Below are 19,479 nucleotides of genomic sequence, written 5' to 3' on the forward strand. Positions count from 1 at the left end.
AATTCTTTAGTGTTATCTTTTTAAAGAAACATAATAATTACAGTTTCTTTTGTTTTAATTTCTATGTGTCTGTCTTTGTGGTTTTTTTTTTAGTTCCTCAATCTTCCATTTTTCAATTAGTTTTATTGTTCAAACTAATGATAGCATGTTTGTCGTTCATATGACTTTTTAAAAAATATTTTGTAATACTGCCTTTTACAGGTATTACTGAGTTTCATTATACATCTATGCTGTTGTACGCCTGTTAATATTATGAGAGTTTTAGATTAAAATCTTTGAGACAGAGGAAAAATAAGTGTCTGTTTAAGGTTAAATTGGTGACAAAAATAGGGTTGTAAGTTAGGGAAAGTCATTTTATTTTAAACATTATTTTATATAGAACTTATGAGAAGATCATTTTCAACATAAAACAGTAGCGTTTTTCATAAAAATACCAATAATGTGTGCTAGGGTAGGCAGAAAAATAGGGTAGGTAGGGAAACCTTAAACAGACAAGTTTTTTTCTCTGGCCTTAGCAATTACCTTTAACTTCATTTTGATAATGCTTAAGTCTGTCCACATTATGTGGGTCACTCAACCATAAATGCATTTTAATGAAGGGTTCTCTCCCTTTGATGCTAAGCATATGCCATGGCTTGGGTTTTGACAAGAGTTCGCTTACTGAACCTTGAGAAAGGCCTAAAACAGCCTCTCCAAATAGCTTTTGTCCTAAGTTGTGAAATTGTAGAACATCTTTGATTCTTGATGTTAATTCAAGCGTGTCAATCTCTGATGTCATGGCAACCACTTCCAACATGGAGGATGGGTATGAAAATGAGGCCCAGTTGTACGGATGATGATTCAAAAACGGATGGGCGGGATGCATAGGCTGGTGATGAAGGTGGATTTGGTGTTGGTTGAGAGGGCGGTGGTCGGAGGGAGCTTGGTGAATGGTGGAACTGCTTGCAGAAACAGGGTTGCTTGGTGGCTTTTCACTAGGGGAAACTAACAAAGGAAAAAAAATGTCTAAGGAAAAAAGTCAAATGGAAAATAAAAAATTAACTAAAATTTGGATGCATATTTAGTATTAAGGCAGCTAGGTACATTCTGATATGTGGTTAAGTTAGCTTTATCTGATTATATATATATATATATAAATATGGCATAGAATATGCTTGAACTAGCAAATAAAGGCTTGAAAGAGCAGAAAAATTTATGCTTATTTGCTTCAACATAAATGTGAATTATAGAAGAATAAAAGAAAACAAATCTCCATTTTTTTTTCAAAGGTTACATTTGCCTGTAAAAAAATTGAAAAGTGAAACTCCGAAAATTAATTTTAGATTTTTCTTATTAAAAGAAGTTACAGCAAAACAGATATGAAAATGTTCCAAAATAATTTTTATATCAATTCTTTACTTTTTCATTCAAGGATATTAAAGGATAGACTGAAGAAAATTGAGAGAAAAAAAATCTAAGGAAAAGCCAGTTTGGTAAAACGCTGGGTATATTGAATATGTATGATTTATGAGAGCCATGCAGCATGTCAAAAAGTAGTGAAAAAGGGAAAATTTCTGGTAATTAGTATTCCTAAAATTATTCTATATGGCTTTTGATAAGAGACCAAAAGCTTAGCATAAAAAGACATAGGGAAAGGAGCATTAATTTAATACTAATTTCATAGATTAAAAGGGCATCCATTAAATCCGCCTCCTTTGGAAAAGGACAAATTCATCATAAATGCCAAAATGGTGAAATTCTCAGATTACATTGTGAGTCTTCACTTATGAAAAGTTTTAAAACATTGGATCTAAAAATATATTCTCAGGCAAGGATTCCATGGGGCAGACCAGTTTTGTGCCCCATAAATTGATTATATTAATAAAAATGTTCCTGCTTTATTTGGATTTGCCTTGAAATCTTTTCATGAGCCCCCAATTAAACTTGAAGTCCTTGACCTACCCCAGGATCTATTCAGCAAATTAAAAAAAAATAAACAGAAAGTATTTTCAAATTAAGGTATTACATAGAACTGTTAGAAAATTAGAATGAATATATAAAATATTAGTAGGTATAGTGATATATATTTGGGTCAGCCATTTTGTTAATTTTGTCAGGATCAGCTGAATGTTTTAATCATTGGCAATTTTATATGATGTGGCCATGCATTCCATCCTCCATGTTGGTTAAAAATCTGGGTATAGATGTATATATATATATTTTATTCAGTATATTTTATCAGCTATGATATGGTTGACTGCCATGCATTAACATCTTTAGCATTTATCATTGCATCACTTATTCAAGTAATGTTTGCTTGGATACAGCATCGAGAAAGCCATTTTCATAATAGATGCATTACAATTTTATTTTTGTACCAATGGAGATTCATAATTCTCATGCATAATTTGTCTCCTTATGGAATTTTTTTTTCATTTCTAAAAGTAGTTTAGTAGTTCATTCTTAATATAAGGTAGGATAAATGAAATATTCATAAAATTATCAAGGGAGACAAATCTTGCAATAGGTAGCAATATATGTATGTTTTTTTTCTTTTCATGGTTTTAGTATTTCCTCATATCTGCATGAATTATACATGTATCATTTTTTCCATGTATGTAAAGAAAGAAAACCAAATTTTGTTACTGATTTATAAGACATTACATGTATTCACTTCACTTTTTTAGTGTCATGTAGAATTCAAGCATAGTTATGTTTATTTCAAGTGAAATCCAGATTATTTCTGATTTCATTATGTTCTATTTGAGTATAATCATGTTCAGTTGAAGTATAATCATAATTGGTTGTAGTTTAATCATATTTGTTAACAATAAAGTCATGCTTTTAACTATAGTGTAATAATGTTTATCCTTACCTATTTCAGTTGATTTTGAGGCACTTCTCATCAGTTTTTCAGGAGGAATGTGATACTGAGATGCTACCAGTTTTGGAATGGCCTCTGTGTCCTCTAAAAATATCTGCATTCTGATGAAAGGTTCTCGTCCCTTTTGAGTGAGCATGTGCCAGGGTTTGGGCCGAGCCAACAAGTCACTGACGCTACCCTGGGATAGTCCAAGGACACTTTCCCCAAACAATCTTTGGCTGATAGAATACTGACTTAGAGTTTCCTTCACTTGTTTGACCAAGTCTTCTGTGTTGATGTTGGCATATTTATCAAACTGTTCCTGTGTGATGGCAGGGAGGACAGCCCTCAATGGTTTAGCTGATGCCATTCCCATATGGGGTCTTGACATGAGAGAATTGGCGATATTCTGCATCCTTTGTAAAGGTGATACACATTCTGGCGCTGAATATGTGGGAAACTGATTGTTCTCAAAGCCATTTGCATGGCCATTTACTTTTGGCTGAACAACAAAGAAGGCACTACCTGGTGGGTGTGTATTTTCAGCTGTTGGTGATCTGTCAGAGCCAGATGTAGGGGTAGTTGGAGCCGAGCTGCCATGCTTACTTAAGTCAATGGGGCCATTGTTGTTGTTAAGAGCTACATCTTCTAAAGAGTTTTCTGGTGGTTCCATTTTTACAGAATTAACCTGAACTTCAGGTGATGTCCTTGACCTTCTTATTTCCCCTGGCTCTGCTTGATCCTGGTGAGCTTTTCTTGCCAATTGCTGTAGCTCTCTTTGATACATTGAGCAAGCAGCCATATTTCCAGCATTTTCTGCAGCCTGCGCAAGTTTCATCAACTCTTGGCGATAAATTCTTTCCACCATTTCTTTAGAATTTCTACCTCCATTGACAATGTTCCTACTATCACTTTCACTTTCTCTCCTGCCTTGTGAGCTGATGTTTTCTGATTGGCTGAAAGGTGTGCCAGTAGGCGAGGCTAAGGGGTGATGACCAGCCATCATGGCCAATCGTGACATCTCTTGCTTGTAGATACTGCTAACCATAGCTTGAGCAACTTGTTGCTGAAAAAAAGAAAAAAATCTTTATTTTCCTGTTTGTTAGACATAATTGACTGTCATAAGAAATAGAACTCAGATTTCATCAGTGTATATTTTTACAGTATTTCATTCAAAAGAAAAGATATTTTGTAGCAACTGAAACGGTTAACTTCAGGTGAAAGAGTAGGTCTTCACCTGATTGGATGACCATTACAATAGGCAGTTCACTTTACAACTGAGAAGAAGATTTAAACTTTCCATTAGCCATACTGTATATTCAAATACTGAAAACTTATCAATTTTTGGGTTTGCTAATCGTCGGGGATTGCATCATGTAGACATATTCATGGGTATCAATTTCTGTGGTTATGATAAATCATATCAGGGTAATACAGTGTTGAAAATCAATTTCATGGGTACTATTTTTTGTGCTTTTCTGTCTACTGGAAAAATTGCAAAAATAAGTACACTGCGAAAATTAATATGTTTAGAGTAATTACCAAAAAAAAAAAAAAAGTTCAAAACTTCTTGTCAATTGTCCAATTATCTAATTAAGGCAGTTTATTCAATCAAAAATCATATAAGCCAAAAAAAACCAAAAACACCAATAAATCAATAATAATAGGCTGATATAAAGTACATATCTGAATAAAAAAGCAATGAAGCATCAAGTATGGCTACTGCAAAAAATATTCAAATCACCTGTTCCATGGCCTTTTTAATCTGCATTGCTTGTTGAGCCTCATTTAGTATTTGAGCAATTCTTTCCTCAGTATGAGCATCTTCCCTTTGGACACTGGAAACCAGTGGCTGTGAACCTGTTAACAGATGACAGGAGTTATTCCCCCCTGGTAACATGGCTGCCCTGTTGGCTGAAATGGAAAATGGGGCTATAGCATTTTTGGTTGCTAGGGGCAACAATCTGATTATAAATGAGTGAGCAATTACAACAATTTTTTCCTTAATTGTTATTTTCATCTGAATTTTTTTTTACAATGAAGTAGTTTTATACTTTTTTAATAAAATTTGATTCCTCTGCCACCACTTTCCCATTTTTTAAAACGCAATTAGAAACTTTCCTTGATTTTATCATATTTTATACTAGGTTCAACAATGCTGTTAATAAAATATCTGTGGAAAACAAATTTTAGCCCCAAAAACATAGCAAATGTTCCCAAACTTTCAAAACTGGTAATTTGGCAATCTTTGAAAAAAAAAAATAGCAGCGATATAACAGGTTTAACAAGTCAACAAAATAAATCTCTGGTTATATCATTATCTGGGAATAACAGGGTTACGTACCAAAGCCAACATGGCAGCCATTATATATAAGCAGTGCATTCTGGGTATATAACAGTACATACAGCAATAAAAACATTTTCTTTAAAAAAGAATATTTCAAAAAGCTAAAATTATCTCTTTAATTTTCAATTTACTTTTTTTTTTATTATTATAATTTTCAGTACCAAAAGTCAAAGGATGATCTCCATCTGGAGGTAGACTGAGGGTAAGGGAAACAACTCTTGAAATCAGTGATATGTTTGTATCATATTCAATTTCACCAAAACCTATTCAGCTTTCATTTAAAACAGAATTAAATCAATCCAAGATGCTTACATGAGATTGATGTAAAATGCTGAATACAAACGTTCAAATGATTTTTAAGAGTTGTGACCCTTACCCTAGGTCTACCTCCTTAAGAAGAACACAATACAAGTTCAGTAAGCAAATCTGTACAAGCAGCATTGACATATAGAGCATCAGAAATAATTACCTTTTTTCGGAGAAATCGCCTTTAATGCAACAATGTTTCTCTCATCTGTGGCCCAAGCATACATTTTCCGATATGATTCACGACCCTTTTCCGTAAGTTTATCCCATGATTTTGGCTTGGATAAAAGTTCACTAACTGTTCCTTGTGACAATCCAAGGACATGCTTTGCAAAAAGTCTCTGTCCTATATTATGAATGCTTAACAATTCACGTACAGTTTTAGCCACTAACACTGTATCAAGTCCTTGAGAGTTACCAGGCTCAACCTTCCCTACAGGAAGATTAAGTCCCATAAAATTAGCCATGAAATGTCCATTAGCAGCAAACTGATAAAATGGTGAGGGAAATGGTGGCATATGTACAGTGTCACTACTTGCAGAAACACTCAGTTGACTTTCAAGTCCAGGTCTTGGAGAAGCCTTTTCTGATTCTTCTGCTATACTCTTAGTGCTGATAGGAGATTTTGGTGATTCCGTAGATGCAGGTCTCTCTTCCGTTGATTTCTGTTCTACCGTCTGCTCGCTGCTGTGATAAGTTGCTGCTATTTCTTCACCAAGCATGGTCGCGAAAGCCTCCGTATTTTCCGATAAAGCTGGTGTTGAAGATTCTCCTGTAATTAAGAAAGGTGCATTTGCACATGAAAGAGTTTGATCTTCAAAAACAAGGCCATGAAGCTGAAACTGCCATACCAAGTTGATTACAACCATGCAACAAAATTCATTAATTTTGGCAATAGCTTATTGTCCCTTAAGCGATAGTTAAATCGGGGTCAAATTTTGGTAGCCCTTTCATTTGCAGTACACCTTTCTTAATTAAAAGAATCTATGTGGCGGAATATTGAATTAGAATTTAGCCGAACAAATAATTTTATGACTTTTTAAAAATTCAGTGATGGTTTCAATCCAACAAATAATCCATTTTATCTGCTTTTAAAATTTAATTTTGACCATAACATACAATTCAATAAAAAAAAAAAGTTTTACAAAATAGAGCTATATTTAACACAATGCAAAAGAAGGAAAATAGAAATAGAAAATGTATTGGGAAATTTGGAAAGAAATGAAAGAATCTCATGTTTGAAAGCAGCCAAAAATGCCACAGAACTATTCTACAAATTCTGAACTGCAAATATAAAAATTTCAAAATCACAGTGTTACAAAATCCCTCCAAACTTCTAAAGGTGTCTAAATCTGGTTAGTGGAAACATCAAACTTGTGTTATTTCAAAAGCTGTGAAAATTGGGATCAACAAAACTAACGATGTAACGGATCAAAATCGTGAAACAACTGATTGTGTGAGTGATGAACAAGACAAGAACAAATAATTCTTAACCAACAAAATTCAAAAGCAAACAATGTGCACTAAAAACTTCATAAATTAAAATTAGCATGAAGTTCAGTAACGAAATGTTTAACCTCATCTTCAAAAACCTAACATTGTCATATCAACTTCTGAAATGATTTATTTGGAGCTTTTTGTCAAAATGAAGTTAAGATCACATCAGCACAACTTTGCACAAAGGTTACTATTTATGACTACTGCAAAATAAATTCATTTCTCTAAAGTACGAGAACTGTTATGCTTTACTTAACTATTCATACAACAAAAGCCTACGATATCTAAAAGGATGAGCTATATATAGACTGACATACTGGTACAATTACAGTTTTCTTTAATTTTTAGTTCCTTAAATTTTTCTATTTTACTTTTCCTTCATTTGAGAGTAGAAATAAGAAGCACACAGCAAAAAATCAAAGAAAAAAGTCAAAGCGAAAGTAAGATGTCATTCTATAAATAGCACTGAACCAGGAAGTGAATTGCCAACACTATCTATCCCATTGCCTGCCTACCTGAAACTTCACTAGTGGAAACTTTCAGTGTTGTATTTTCGGACTGTAAGGCTCTATTCTTCTCCAGGAGCAAAGTTTCCAGAGATTTGGACTTTACATCTTCATCACCACTTCCTCCAAACTCCATAGATTTCACAACACTGAAAAATACATTCTAATGAAATATTGTTCAAAACAAGGTAACTTTATTTGATTGATGGTGCAGTTGCTAATTTACCTGTCTGGCAAATAAAGTTCAAAGTTAAATAATTCATTGCACCGCTGATTGAGGAGGCCAAAGAAAAGGGAAAAATTTCAAATTCTGACTACTATAAAAAAAAAATCATAAGAATAGGCATAGCAATTGTGTAATTGAAGATTTTAAGACACTCCAGGTTTAGTTTTTTTTCAAATATATATGATCATTTTCATGCAACTTTATCTTATGATATGAATTTCAATTCTATAACTCAGAAAAAAATCAGAATAAATGTATAAATATATCTGTAAAATTTAAACCACTGTCACATCATGCTCATGAAAATATTCATTTGTGTGATTATCCAATGTGTGTCAACGTGTTGCTTTGTAATTCTTTGTATTACATGCCATAACCATTTAATGTAAATATGTTTGAGGTAACAAATATTGTCTATTGTCTATATGCAGTGACAAAATTTTATCATTTAAGTGTAAGTGTTTGTAAGAATCGGGCAAAATGACAAAAATAAGAAACATGCATGTCAAAACCCAACCAATCTGACAATGTAAAATCACTTGAGGATAAGCTGAAGAGACCCATTATTTGATCTCTGCATCACTGGCCTTGGGCAGAAAATTTTCAACAGAATCTTAGAAAAATGAGATTTCTGACATTTATCTGCCCTAGAAATGTTCATTTACAGTGCATCCAATGAAATTGTAACTCAATGGTCCAGCATGATATGGAAAATCTTGTCCATTTTCCTTGATTCTGATGGTGTAAACAGTCTAATCACACCATCAAAATGATGGGTTTTTCCATACCATGTTTCACCAACTGCCTGATTCTTACAGAGACTGACACTTAATTTGAATACTGTTAAGCCATACTTGAGTTCTCGTTTTATTTCTTCATAATCCTGTTGAGTCTTGATCTTCTCCTCAAGGTATTTAAAGGCTTGGTTCTTTACTGTCAATTCTTCCTCTAAATGTGCAACCTGAAAAAAAAATAGTAGAAGTACAGAAAATTCAAATATATGAAAATCCACAGAAAAAAAGTCAGGGACAACAAAAGGAAACAGAAAAAGAACAAGTCACACAGCACAAATGAACTAAAATGTACACACAAGGCCCTATTTAAAAAAAATCTCAAATTGAGATTTTCCTCAAATCCTTGAATTTTTGTCAAATCTACAATTTCAAGAAAATTGATTGGTCGAAATTTGTGTTGAGTAAGGATTTGAGGAAAATCTCAAATTAGAGATGTTTTATGAAACTGGCATAAGATCCAGCAGCCCTAACTCTACTAAATATTGGTAGGGATGAACTCCTGTACTCTGGAAGAGTGAGTTGCAAGGAAAGCCAGCATTACAAACCCTTCTTAATGTGGTTTGGGTGAACACATGAACTTCCCATGAGTGAAAAAGGACTCTGGTATTTAATTATTGTAGAATGATAATGTTTCAATTTTCTAGAAAAGTTAGAATATGTTTATACGGAATTGAAAAAAATATTCTTTACTCTCATATTAAACTAGCATGACTTCAGCAATAAACTTAATGGAAGAGTAAGTAAAATTTGGAAGAATAATCAAGGGAACCAAGGTTATAGTGGTAATCAAGGAGTAATCAAGGGAACCAAGGTTATAGTGGTAATCAAAAGAATGAAATCCAGAGATAAAGACCAGACATGGAAAACAGACATTCACATCAAAGAACATGATGTAACTAAAATCATACATACAAAGTAACAAAAGCAAATAATCAACTCAGACTCCACTAAAAACTGGGAGCATGGACCAGGAGCACCGGTAGGGTAAGTGTCCTCTACTTTTTTAGAAACACCCGCAGAGTTGTTCATAAACAGGTGCAAGGTTTAACTTATTTACATTAATTTAAGAAAATACTCAAACTGAAGAATTTTTTTCAGCTAAAAACCAAAAATTGATCTAAAATGCTATTTAAGTTTTGTCGGCTACAACTCAATGTTGCAACTTTTACATAACTTTGATTGATATTTACAAATACTATAACCAGCATCTGTGACAGAAAAACAGAACATGATTTTAAATCTGCATGACTACATCAATGTATAATCATACAAGTCCAAAAATCACCCATTGATTTTGATCAGAGAATATCATAAAAATAGATTAAACCTGATTCCTTAGTGACATAACTGCATTTAAAAATTAATAAGAGTAAATACGAAGGAATTAACTCTCAATATGACTTTATTGATAAAGCAGAATCAATATCTCTATTTCAATACTGATTGACCCAAAAATCCGAAAGCCGATAAAATTTACGCCAGATGTCAATAATTGATTGAAATTAACACCGTTGCTATGGTAACTGCTTTAAAAGATTGTAACATTTCAGAAATCTATTTCTCTGTGAAAATATCGAGACAGAGGAAAGAAATTGTATTCAAAGACAAAAAAAATCAATATCTTAGTTTCATTGATTGAGTATCGCCTATCTGATATCTGACAAGATAATGAGGCCCAGGAGAAGGGGCAGAAATATGAGTGTGGAAAAAGACATATTAAAGGAAAATGAGATTGTGAAAGATGAATCCTAGGAGGGTCAGGATGGGCTTAAAAGTCATTTCCTTATTAAAAGAAATGTTTTTTTTTCAGCAACAAAACAGCTCAGCTCAAAAACTTTAACTTTAAAACACACAACAAATGACACAATATAAATATCTTATAGGTGTTCTATTTAAAATCAGTTCCAATTCAAGTTACACTTAAATTTTTTTCAAATTACAAAGAGACCATTTAAAAATGTTCTTAACCCTTGGCCTTTGGTCTCATGCTTAAAGATTTACCTGTGATGCAGTAGTCTCCCTTAGCTTGTTCAGTGAAGCTTGAAGTCTCTGAACATCATCTACAAGTTGAGCAATCTGTAAACAAATAAAAGATTATCCTAAATCAAGCAGTTTCCTTTCAGTTAAATGTGTATTCCAACAATCTGTAAACTAATGAGAAATTGTCCTTCATTAGGGAAGTTAATTTTCAGTTTCATATGAGTTCTAACAATTTGCCTCATTTAATATCGATGTAATTAATAAAAAGAAAATAAATTAATTAAGGAAAAATATCAATCCATCAAATCAAAACTAAATGGTAGATGACATCTATTCAAAATTAGAAAAAAATCTATTTAGCAGTTTGACATTGTGAAAAAATTTTGATCTATTATAAGTCCAATATGCATTATAAAAACCTTATCAATATTTTAATTTTTCTCTTTTACCATTTCTTAAGTGTTAAATTCTTACCTCTTTTTCTTTAGCTGCCAATTCGACCTCTAAACTTGACCTCTGAAGCATGTCAATGGCCTTGTCCATTTCAGCGGCTTTTTGTGTTGAATCCCCGTCACTCTGTTGTATCGTCAATAACTGTTGGCGGAGTTGTTCTGTCTGTCTTTCTGCTGATGCAGCTCTCTGGAAAAAAAAATGCTGAAGATATATTCACACAAATAAGGTTTCCATCAAGAGAAGAGCTACAAGTTATATTTATATATATAGAGAGAGACTAAAATAAACAGACCAATTTCGGACTAATTATCTTGTTTAATTAACCAGGTGTTTACCTAATGATGAGAGAGCGTTCATAGAATGTAAATAGGCAAATTTCTATTTTTTTCCCATAAATCTAAAAGGGTCCAGTTTCAACTTGAAGTTGCACACATTGTTGTGCAAGGTATATACTTATTCTTACAGCAATCCCATAAAACAGTAATTGAAATCAGATATCAACCAAAATCACTAACATATGCCCCATCTATAAAGAGACACATATAAAATTTAAAATCAATCCATCCATTGATAGTCAAGATGATTGTGAAAAATTCAAAAGGACAGATGAATGCATTGACAAGGTGATTCCAACTTATGGTTCACTCATTGAGTGGGGGTATAATTAAAGTTTTTATTCACTTAATTGCTTCTACAAAAGATAACATAAAAAAATTACATGTACCAGTATATTACATGTACTCAAAGAATGACAAAATGATTTTATCATCAATACACAAAAATAATGTTATCATTCATATGTATAGGACAAAAAATGTTCTTATCTTTTTATAATTCATTTATAGATTACAAAGTACTTTAAGAAATTAACTCAATATGTTCTTACATAACAAAACCATCAATACAATCCATATAAGGGGTTATATATACTTTTAAAATTGTGACTTGTTTATACCAAAAAGCCATCTTTAAAATAGGCCTAATTTGAACAATCTCTGGGTTCTATCTCCTTATAGGATTAATAATTACTTTCATTTGTTTTTACACATTTTTTTTTAGGACTAAGGCGTTAGCTTTGAATACCATTAGCTAGTTCAGTGATTTATTAGAGGTAAACTTGAAAGGTTGTCAAACAGACAGACAGACCAAGTGAAGCCACCATTTAAAAAAATAAGGAATGTACACTATAAAACCTAAAAATGAATATCATTTAAGTAAAATTAAAAACTTTACTACAGGTGGACAGACCATAAGCATCAAGTTAATAAGGAATACATTCCTTTGTAAAATGTACTTTAAAATGTTAACAGAATATGCCAAAACATACTTCCTTAATTTATTACTTGCATTAATGTATGTTTTAACTATCATATACATTTACAACAATAGTTTCGTTTTTGTCTACAGCAACGACTTGATCTTCTCCGATTTCCTATGTTAGAGGTAGATTCAAATGTGCCTATTGATTTTCTTATAATAACTATACATTTTCAATATGTTGCAAATTGCGAGGGATATCAATATTGATTTCATTGTATTAGTTAATATTAGGGAATCCAAAATTTGTCCAGCTTTTTACAATTGACATACCGGTAATGTAAATATTAAGATCTAGGCAAACAGCATCTGAAGAAATTGAGGTTTTTTTCTTATACACTGTGAAAGACAAAAAAGTTTGAAAAACCAGAATTTTGAGCTAATATTTGTACTGAATGATTTCAAAATGACTCAGGCAATCTTTTTTTTCTTAAAGAAATAACTACAGAAATGCATATTATGGATTCCCTGCACAGTGCAGGACTTGCAAAATAACATTATGTAATGAATCCCTTACGACTGACTGACTCTTTTAAAATAAGTTAAATATTTTTCGAAGAAATAAATGAAAAATCAGTTCTACATACTTTTAACACAACATACACATATTATTATTTTCTAAGACGCATGACAATTACTCTGAAACATTATAAATAAAACGCTCCTTTATATTATAATACATTACTGCCAGTAGTTATTTATCCAATGAATAAAGTGTCTGTCAAAATCTTTAAAAAATTAAGATAATCTAATTTTCAGAGAAAATTTACAACATAATTCAAAAAATTGTCAGCTTCCTAAAAAAACAAAAAAAAAACTATTTTATTATCAAAGGTAAGCTGTTAAAGTTATATTTACCTCAGTACATGATATTTAGCTACATTGGTAGCTTGAGATTTAAGCCATTCTGAATTGTGCATCCTTTGCAGTGATTATCTCCCCTGAATAGAATGAACTTTATCCTTTTCAACACACTATTAAAATTGCTCCTTTAGTCGAAAAAAAAACTGTTCTTATGTTTCAGTATATTATATAATGGTAATCACATTGCAGCTCATAAAGTCGTTCATACCGTCAGGTTTAAAACTATAGAATATCAATTCGGAAACTTATATAATGCATATTAAGAATCAATTGAAAGCTTATTGAAAAATTTCACTGTCTTTTAAAATGAGCTGATAAAAAATCTATGTAACAATGTTCAAACAATCAGTCACTTTATTATTTGAAACAAATTTCCATTTTGGATCAATATGGAATAATCAGCGACAGCGACTGATCAATATTTGATCGATGGGACATTGATTACTTGTCAAAACCAGCAGAAAACAATCAATAATGGTAAACTTGATGATTGATTAATCGACTGACATATTCTAAATCATACGGAAAAATTAATTCTGATGCTAATAATTTGAGGTCAATAAAATGTTAATCTCTGATTCATGGCTATTTTTTTTTTAAATTAATTAAATCATTATTTTTGCCATAAATTCAAGCACAAGAATGTACCAGAAATCAAAAGAAAGACGTGGGATCACATTTCGAAGTTAATGAAACAAGTAACAAAGACAAATCAAAGAAAAGAAAAAAGGAAAAGGTTAATACCAGATACATGTGACGGAATTTTACCTCTTTTTAACCCAAATTAAAAACTTATCAGGAATTTTCTAATTAAAGGTTGTACCATTTTCTGATTTCTACGTAGACAATGGACAATGCAGTGGATTGATCTCTTAGAAAACCTTCATTGATTATAAACTTCAAATTTTCAATTTGGAGTCAAATCAATAATCCACGAATATTTCATTTAACTTGAATAAAGGATTTTCTGAAGTTAACTGAGCATATTGGTAATGACCTAAAGTACTAGCCTTCTTTTAAGACATGCTACCAATTCATAAAAGAGAAAAAAAAGGTATCAAAAAGTTTATTACAATCTTGATAAGTTCAATTCCCTAATTTTTCAAGACTTATGCCCTGATATAAGTTTCTATAATGGAAGTCTACACGCATATAAATGACATTATAAAAGGGCCATTCTAGACTTCTTAAAAATCCTAGCATCCCACTGTCTTAAAGGAGGTTACCCCAATGACAGCCCTAAACTACTTGAAATTGGTGTGAGATGGAAGCCTGAATAAGCTTACTGAAAGTAAAAACAGAGACACCATTATAAAGATGATGAAGAAGAAATTCATGAACCAGTGACAAAGAATAGAACTACAGAGACACCATTATAAAGATGATGAAGAAGAAATTCATGAACCAGTGACAAAGAATAGAACTACAGAGACACTATGATAAAGATGAGGAAGAAATTCATGAACCAGGGACAAAGAATAGAACTACAGAGACACCATGGTAAAAATGAGGAAGAAGAAATTCATGAACCAGGGACAAAGAATAGAACTACAGAGACATCATGATAAAGATGAGGAAGAAGAAATTCATGAACCAGGGACAAAGAATAGAACTACAAAGACACCATGATAAAGATGAGGAAGAAGAAATTCATGAACAAGTTACAAAGAATAGAACTACAGAAACATCATGATAAAGATCAGGAAGAAGAAATTCAAGAACCAATGACAAAGAATAGAACTACAGACACCATGATAATGATGAGGAAGAAGAAATTCATGAACCAGGGACAAAGAATAGATCTACAGAGTACAGAGACACCATGATAAAGATGAGTAAGAAGAAATTCATGAACCAGGGACAAAGAATAGAACTACAGAGACATCATGATAAAGATGAGGAAGAAGAAATTCATGAACCAGGGACAAAGAATAGAACTACAGAGACACCATGGTAAAGATGAGGAAGAAGAAATTCATCAACAAGTGACAAAGAATAGAACTACACCATGATAAAGATGATGAAGAAGGAATTCAAGAACCAGGGACAAAGAATAGAACTACAAAGACACCATGATAAAGATGAGGAAGAAGAAATTCATGAACAAGTGACAAAGAATAGAACTACAGAAACATCATGATAAAGATCAGGAAGAAATTCAAGAACCAGTGACAAAGAATAGAACTTCACCATGATAATGATGAGGAAGAAGAAATTCACGAACCAGTGACAAAGAATAGAACTACAGACACCATGATAAAGATGAGGAAGAAGAAATTCATGAACCAGTGACAAACAATAGAACTACAGACACCATGATAAAGATGAGGAAGAAGAAATTCATAAACCAGTGACAAAGAATAGAACTACAGAAACGTCATGATAAAGATGAGTAAGAAGAAATTCATGAACAAGTGACGAAGAATAGAACTACAGAAACATCATGATAAAGATGAGGAAGAAGAAATTCATGAACCAGGGACAAAGAATAGAACTACAGAGACATCATGATAAAGATGAGGAAGAAGAAATTCATGAACCAGGGACAAAGAATAGAACTACAGAGACACCATGGTAAAGATGAGGAAGAAGAAATTCATCAACAAGTGACAAAGAATAGAACTACACCATGATAAAGATGATGAAGAAGGAATTCAAGAACCAGGGACAAAGAATAGAACTACAAAGACACCATGATAAAGATGAGGAAGAAGAAATTCATGAACAAGTGACAAAGAATAGAACTACAGAAACATCATGATAAAGATCAGGAAGAAATTCAAGAACCAGTGACAAAGAATAGAACTTCACCATGATAATGATGAGGAAGAAGAAATTCACGAACCAGTGACAAAGAATAGAACTACAGACACCATGATAAAGATGAGGAAGAAGAAATTCATGAACCAGTGACAAACAATAGAACTACAGACACCATGATAAAGATGAGGAAGAAGAAATTCATAAACCAGTGACAAAGAATAGAACTACAGAAACGTCATGATAAAGATGAGTAAGAAGAAATTCATGAACAAGTGACGAAGAATAGAACTACAGAAACATCATGATAAAGATGAGGAAGAAGAAATTCATGAACCAGGGACAAAGAATAGAACTACAGAGACATCATGATAAAGATGAGGAAGAAGAAATTCATGAACCAGGGACAAAGAATAGAACTACAGAGACACCATGGTAAAGATGAGGAAGAAGAAATTCATGAACCAGTGACAAAGAATAGAACTACACCATGATAAAGATGATGAAGAAGGAATTCAAGAACCAGGGACAAAGAATAGAACTACAAAGACACCATGATAAAGATGAGGAAGAAGAAATTCATGAACAAGTGACAAAGAATAGAACTACAGAAACATCATGATAAAGATCAGGAAGAAATTCAAGAACCAGTGACAAAGAATAGAACTTCACCATGATAATGATGAGGAAGAAGAAATTCACGAACCAGTGACAAAGAATAGAACTACAGACACCATGATAAAGATGAGGAAGAAGAAATTCATGAACCAGTGACAAACAATAGAACTACAGACACCATGATAAAGATGAGGAAGAAGAAATTCATAAACCAGTGACAAAGAATAGAACTACAGAAACGTCATGATAAAGATGAGTAAGAAGAAATTCATGAACAAGTGACGAAGAATAGAACTACAGAAACATCATGATAAAGATGAGGAAGAAGAAATTCATGAACCAGGGACAAAGAATAGAACTAGAGACACCATGATAAGATGAGGAAGAAGAGATTCATGAACCAGTGACAAAAAATATAACTACACCATGACAAAGATGAGGAAGAAGAAATTCACGAACCAGGGACAAAGAATAAAACTACACCATGATAAAGATGAGGAAGAAGAAATTCATGAACCAGGACAAAGAATAGAACTACAGAGACACCATGATAAAGATGAGGAAGAAGAAATTCATGAACCAGTGACAAAGGATAGAACTACAAAACAGACTAACACTGAAAATACACAAATTAAACAAATGAATCAGAAACTAAAAAGAGGGAATGAGCACCTCAGACCACTAAAAATTGGGAGTATGTATCAGGTGCACTGGTAGGAAAAAAGCTAAGACATATAATGATAATCCCCTGACAAAATTTAAACTAAGTATTAAGGGTAAACTATTGTGTTTTGTACAAATAATTAAACAATGTGGTTTTCAGACATACCTCATTAGCTCTTTCTACCTCAGACATCACCATCTCCATCTCATCTGACCTAAAATAAGAAAACAAGGAAATAAGAATAACATTTACAAATATTTTTTAAGATTTATTAATACAAATTAATAGACTGGTTAAAATTTTTAAAAAATTCTTGAAATTTTGAATAATCTCACCCAATTTAACACCATGATCTTCTGTTCTAACATAATTTTTTGTATCATTTTTTTTGGTCATATGCCAGGTAGGTAGTAATTGTTTAATATATGCATTAACGAAATTGCCTATGTTGCCACTATATTGCCTAATTATAATACTGAATGCATAGGCAAAATCTTCAAAACTTCCAAAATTCAAATGGGCTAAATTTTATTTTCAAACTTTGAATATAAAAGACCAAAGAAATCTGTCAGAAATGATTAAAATGAACAGGAGTGATCAAGGGAACCAAGATTCTAGCAGAAATGTCAAGCTTTTAGTAGAAAGAAAAGCCTAATTTATGACAAAAGTTTACAAGTGTTTCCAAAAAGTAGACAAACCCTCAATAAACAAAAATCCTGTATAAACCAGACATCATTTAAAGGTCCTTCTTGTCTATTGAAATGTATTTTGAACCTGGATAAACTGAACACCTGTCTAAAACAAATATTCAACAGTCCAAAGTTCAGATTAGGCAGGTTTTACAGTAAAACAACACCAGTACATATGAAATATCTTGATAAATAGTTATCATTACATATTCACCATATAAGGAATTAGATATGAAGAAATGAGTTCTGTCCCTTTAGGGTACCAATAACAGAAACAACGAATGACAAATCAACACACTGTTAGCGTTATTATCTATTTATAACTAATACAACATTAAAAATTTCACATAATAAATGGGAATTCCTTGAGCAAGAGGACAAAACAATGTTGCTAGCAGAGGACCATTAATCTTTTAAATTTTCGATTGAGCCTGAAGCACTGGTGTGGCTAATGTTTTATTCACCCTATGAGAAAATCAAAGAACTTATACAAATGATCTATTGAAAATTTGTACCATTTCTGAACGGCCTCAAAGTGAAAAATTAATGTGATGTGTCAACCCAGGATTTGGAGTAATAGGCTATAGGCAAAATGGTATTATCAATAATATTAAGGGATGAGTGGATGAGGATATGCAGAAAGGGTTTATAAAAAAAAATTGAAATAAATTTTCTAGGAATGAATCAAAATTAAAAGGAATATTACATTGCTTTAGTTAATTTTAATTTGTTAAGATGTATTTTTCAGATGTAGGATAAGGAAAAATCATTTTTCTTTCCTTGACATTTTTTAAGTGTAAATTAGATTCCAAGTTCTGACAGTACAAAGGGCAATACATTTTATGATCTGAAGCTTTAGATACATTTTACACTAACTACTTTGTGAATTAAAAAAAAAATATTACATGAATCAGTGCAGTCATATTAAACATATTGTTTCATTTGTCCATACTTGGAAATCGAAACCAGTTTTACGTAAAGAAATTAAATACATGGTATTTTAGCTTGTTTATCAATTATTTCACCGTAACTCCTGTTAACCTAACACAAGTCTTTCATATGATTTGAATAAAACATAAATATATCATTTCAATTTATGTATGTTTACGGCCATCCTAATCTTGCGTAAATGATTAAAGTTATTGTTTTTTTCATAAATTCCGCTAAAAGTAATCACATGTCATAGACGCAACAATTAAACACTTCGGACATTTATCAACTAAGACCTTCTGATCCCATTTATGGCATATGTCAGAATCGTTCAAGCGAACCTTCTTTGTTTACATCATCGGAAATATTTATTTGTGTCTATAGGTGATTTTAATGTAGATCCGAAAGCATCTGAACATCCGGCCAATGACAGGCCATTTATCAGAAGTCTCCAATATTGCTTTTTCCTAATCGTTTGGCCCTAATATTTATCATTGTCTACAGTTTTATTTTTGTATCTTGTTTTAGGCGTTTAGACGACTTTTGTCATTTTCTATCTCAGCGTTGATATCGTTGTAAAAATAAAATGATTTTTTTTTTTAAGTTCGAACTTCATTCCAAATTAAAATAACCTTGATTTGCATTCAGAAATTTATTCATCATATCACTTTCCATATAAAGTATTG

General features: G+C 32.1%; 1 protein-coding gene across 4 annotated transcripts in view; it reads right to left on the minus strand.

Annotated features, from left to right (window-relative positions):
• Nucleotides 1-19,479, minus strand: part of LOC148606577 (homeobox protein cut-like 1) — an 85,801-nt gene that overhangs the window by 2,669 nt on the left and 63,653 nt on the right. Inside the window, exons 8-16 of one of the 4 annotated variants that reach the window (XM_088545102.1) lie at nt 17,340-17,388; nt 10,973-11,137; nt 10,520-10,594; nt 8,579-8,685; nt 7,508-7,647; nt 5,659-6,267; nt 4,587-4,702; nt 2,855-3,908; nt 523-984 (exon numbers count right to left, since the gene is read on the minus strand). In XM_088545102.1, coding sequence (XP_088401228.1) covers nt 523-984; nt 2,855-3,908; nt 4,587-4,702; nt 5,659-6,267; nt 7,508-7,647; nt 8,579-8,685; nt 10,520-10,594; nt 10,973-11,137; nt 17,340-17,388 — 2,777 coding nt within the window. Of the gene's footprint in view, nt 1-522; nt 985-2,854; nt 3,909-4,586; nt 4,757-5,658; nt 6,268-7,507; nt 7,648-8,578; nt 8,686-10,519; nt 10,595-10,972; nt 11,138-17,339; nt 17,389-19,479 lie in introns of all 4 variants that reach the window. The other 3 variants (XM_088545101.1, XM_088545104.1, XM_088545103.1) reach the window with 3 other exon arrangements.

The sequence above is a fragment of the Perna viridis genome, chromosome 9, assembly GCF_037379345.1.
Source record: "Perna viridis isolate PV_CMFRI_1.1 ecotype Kerala chromosome 9, ASM3737934v1, whole genome shotgun sequence".
NCBI lineage: Eukaryota > Metazoa > Mollusca > Bivalvia > Mytilida > Mytilidae > Perna > Perna viridis.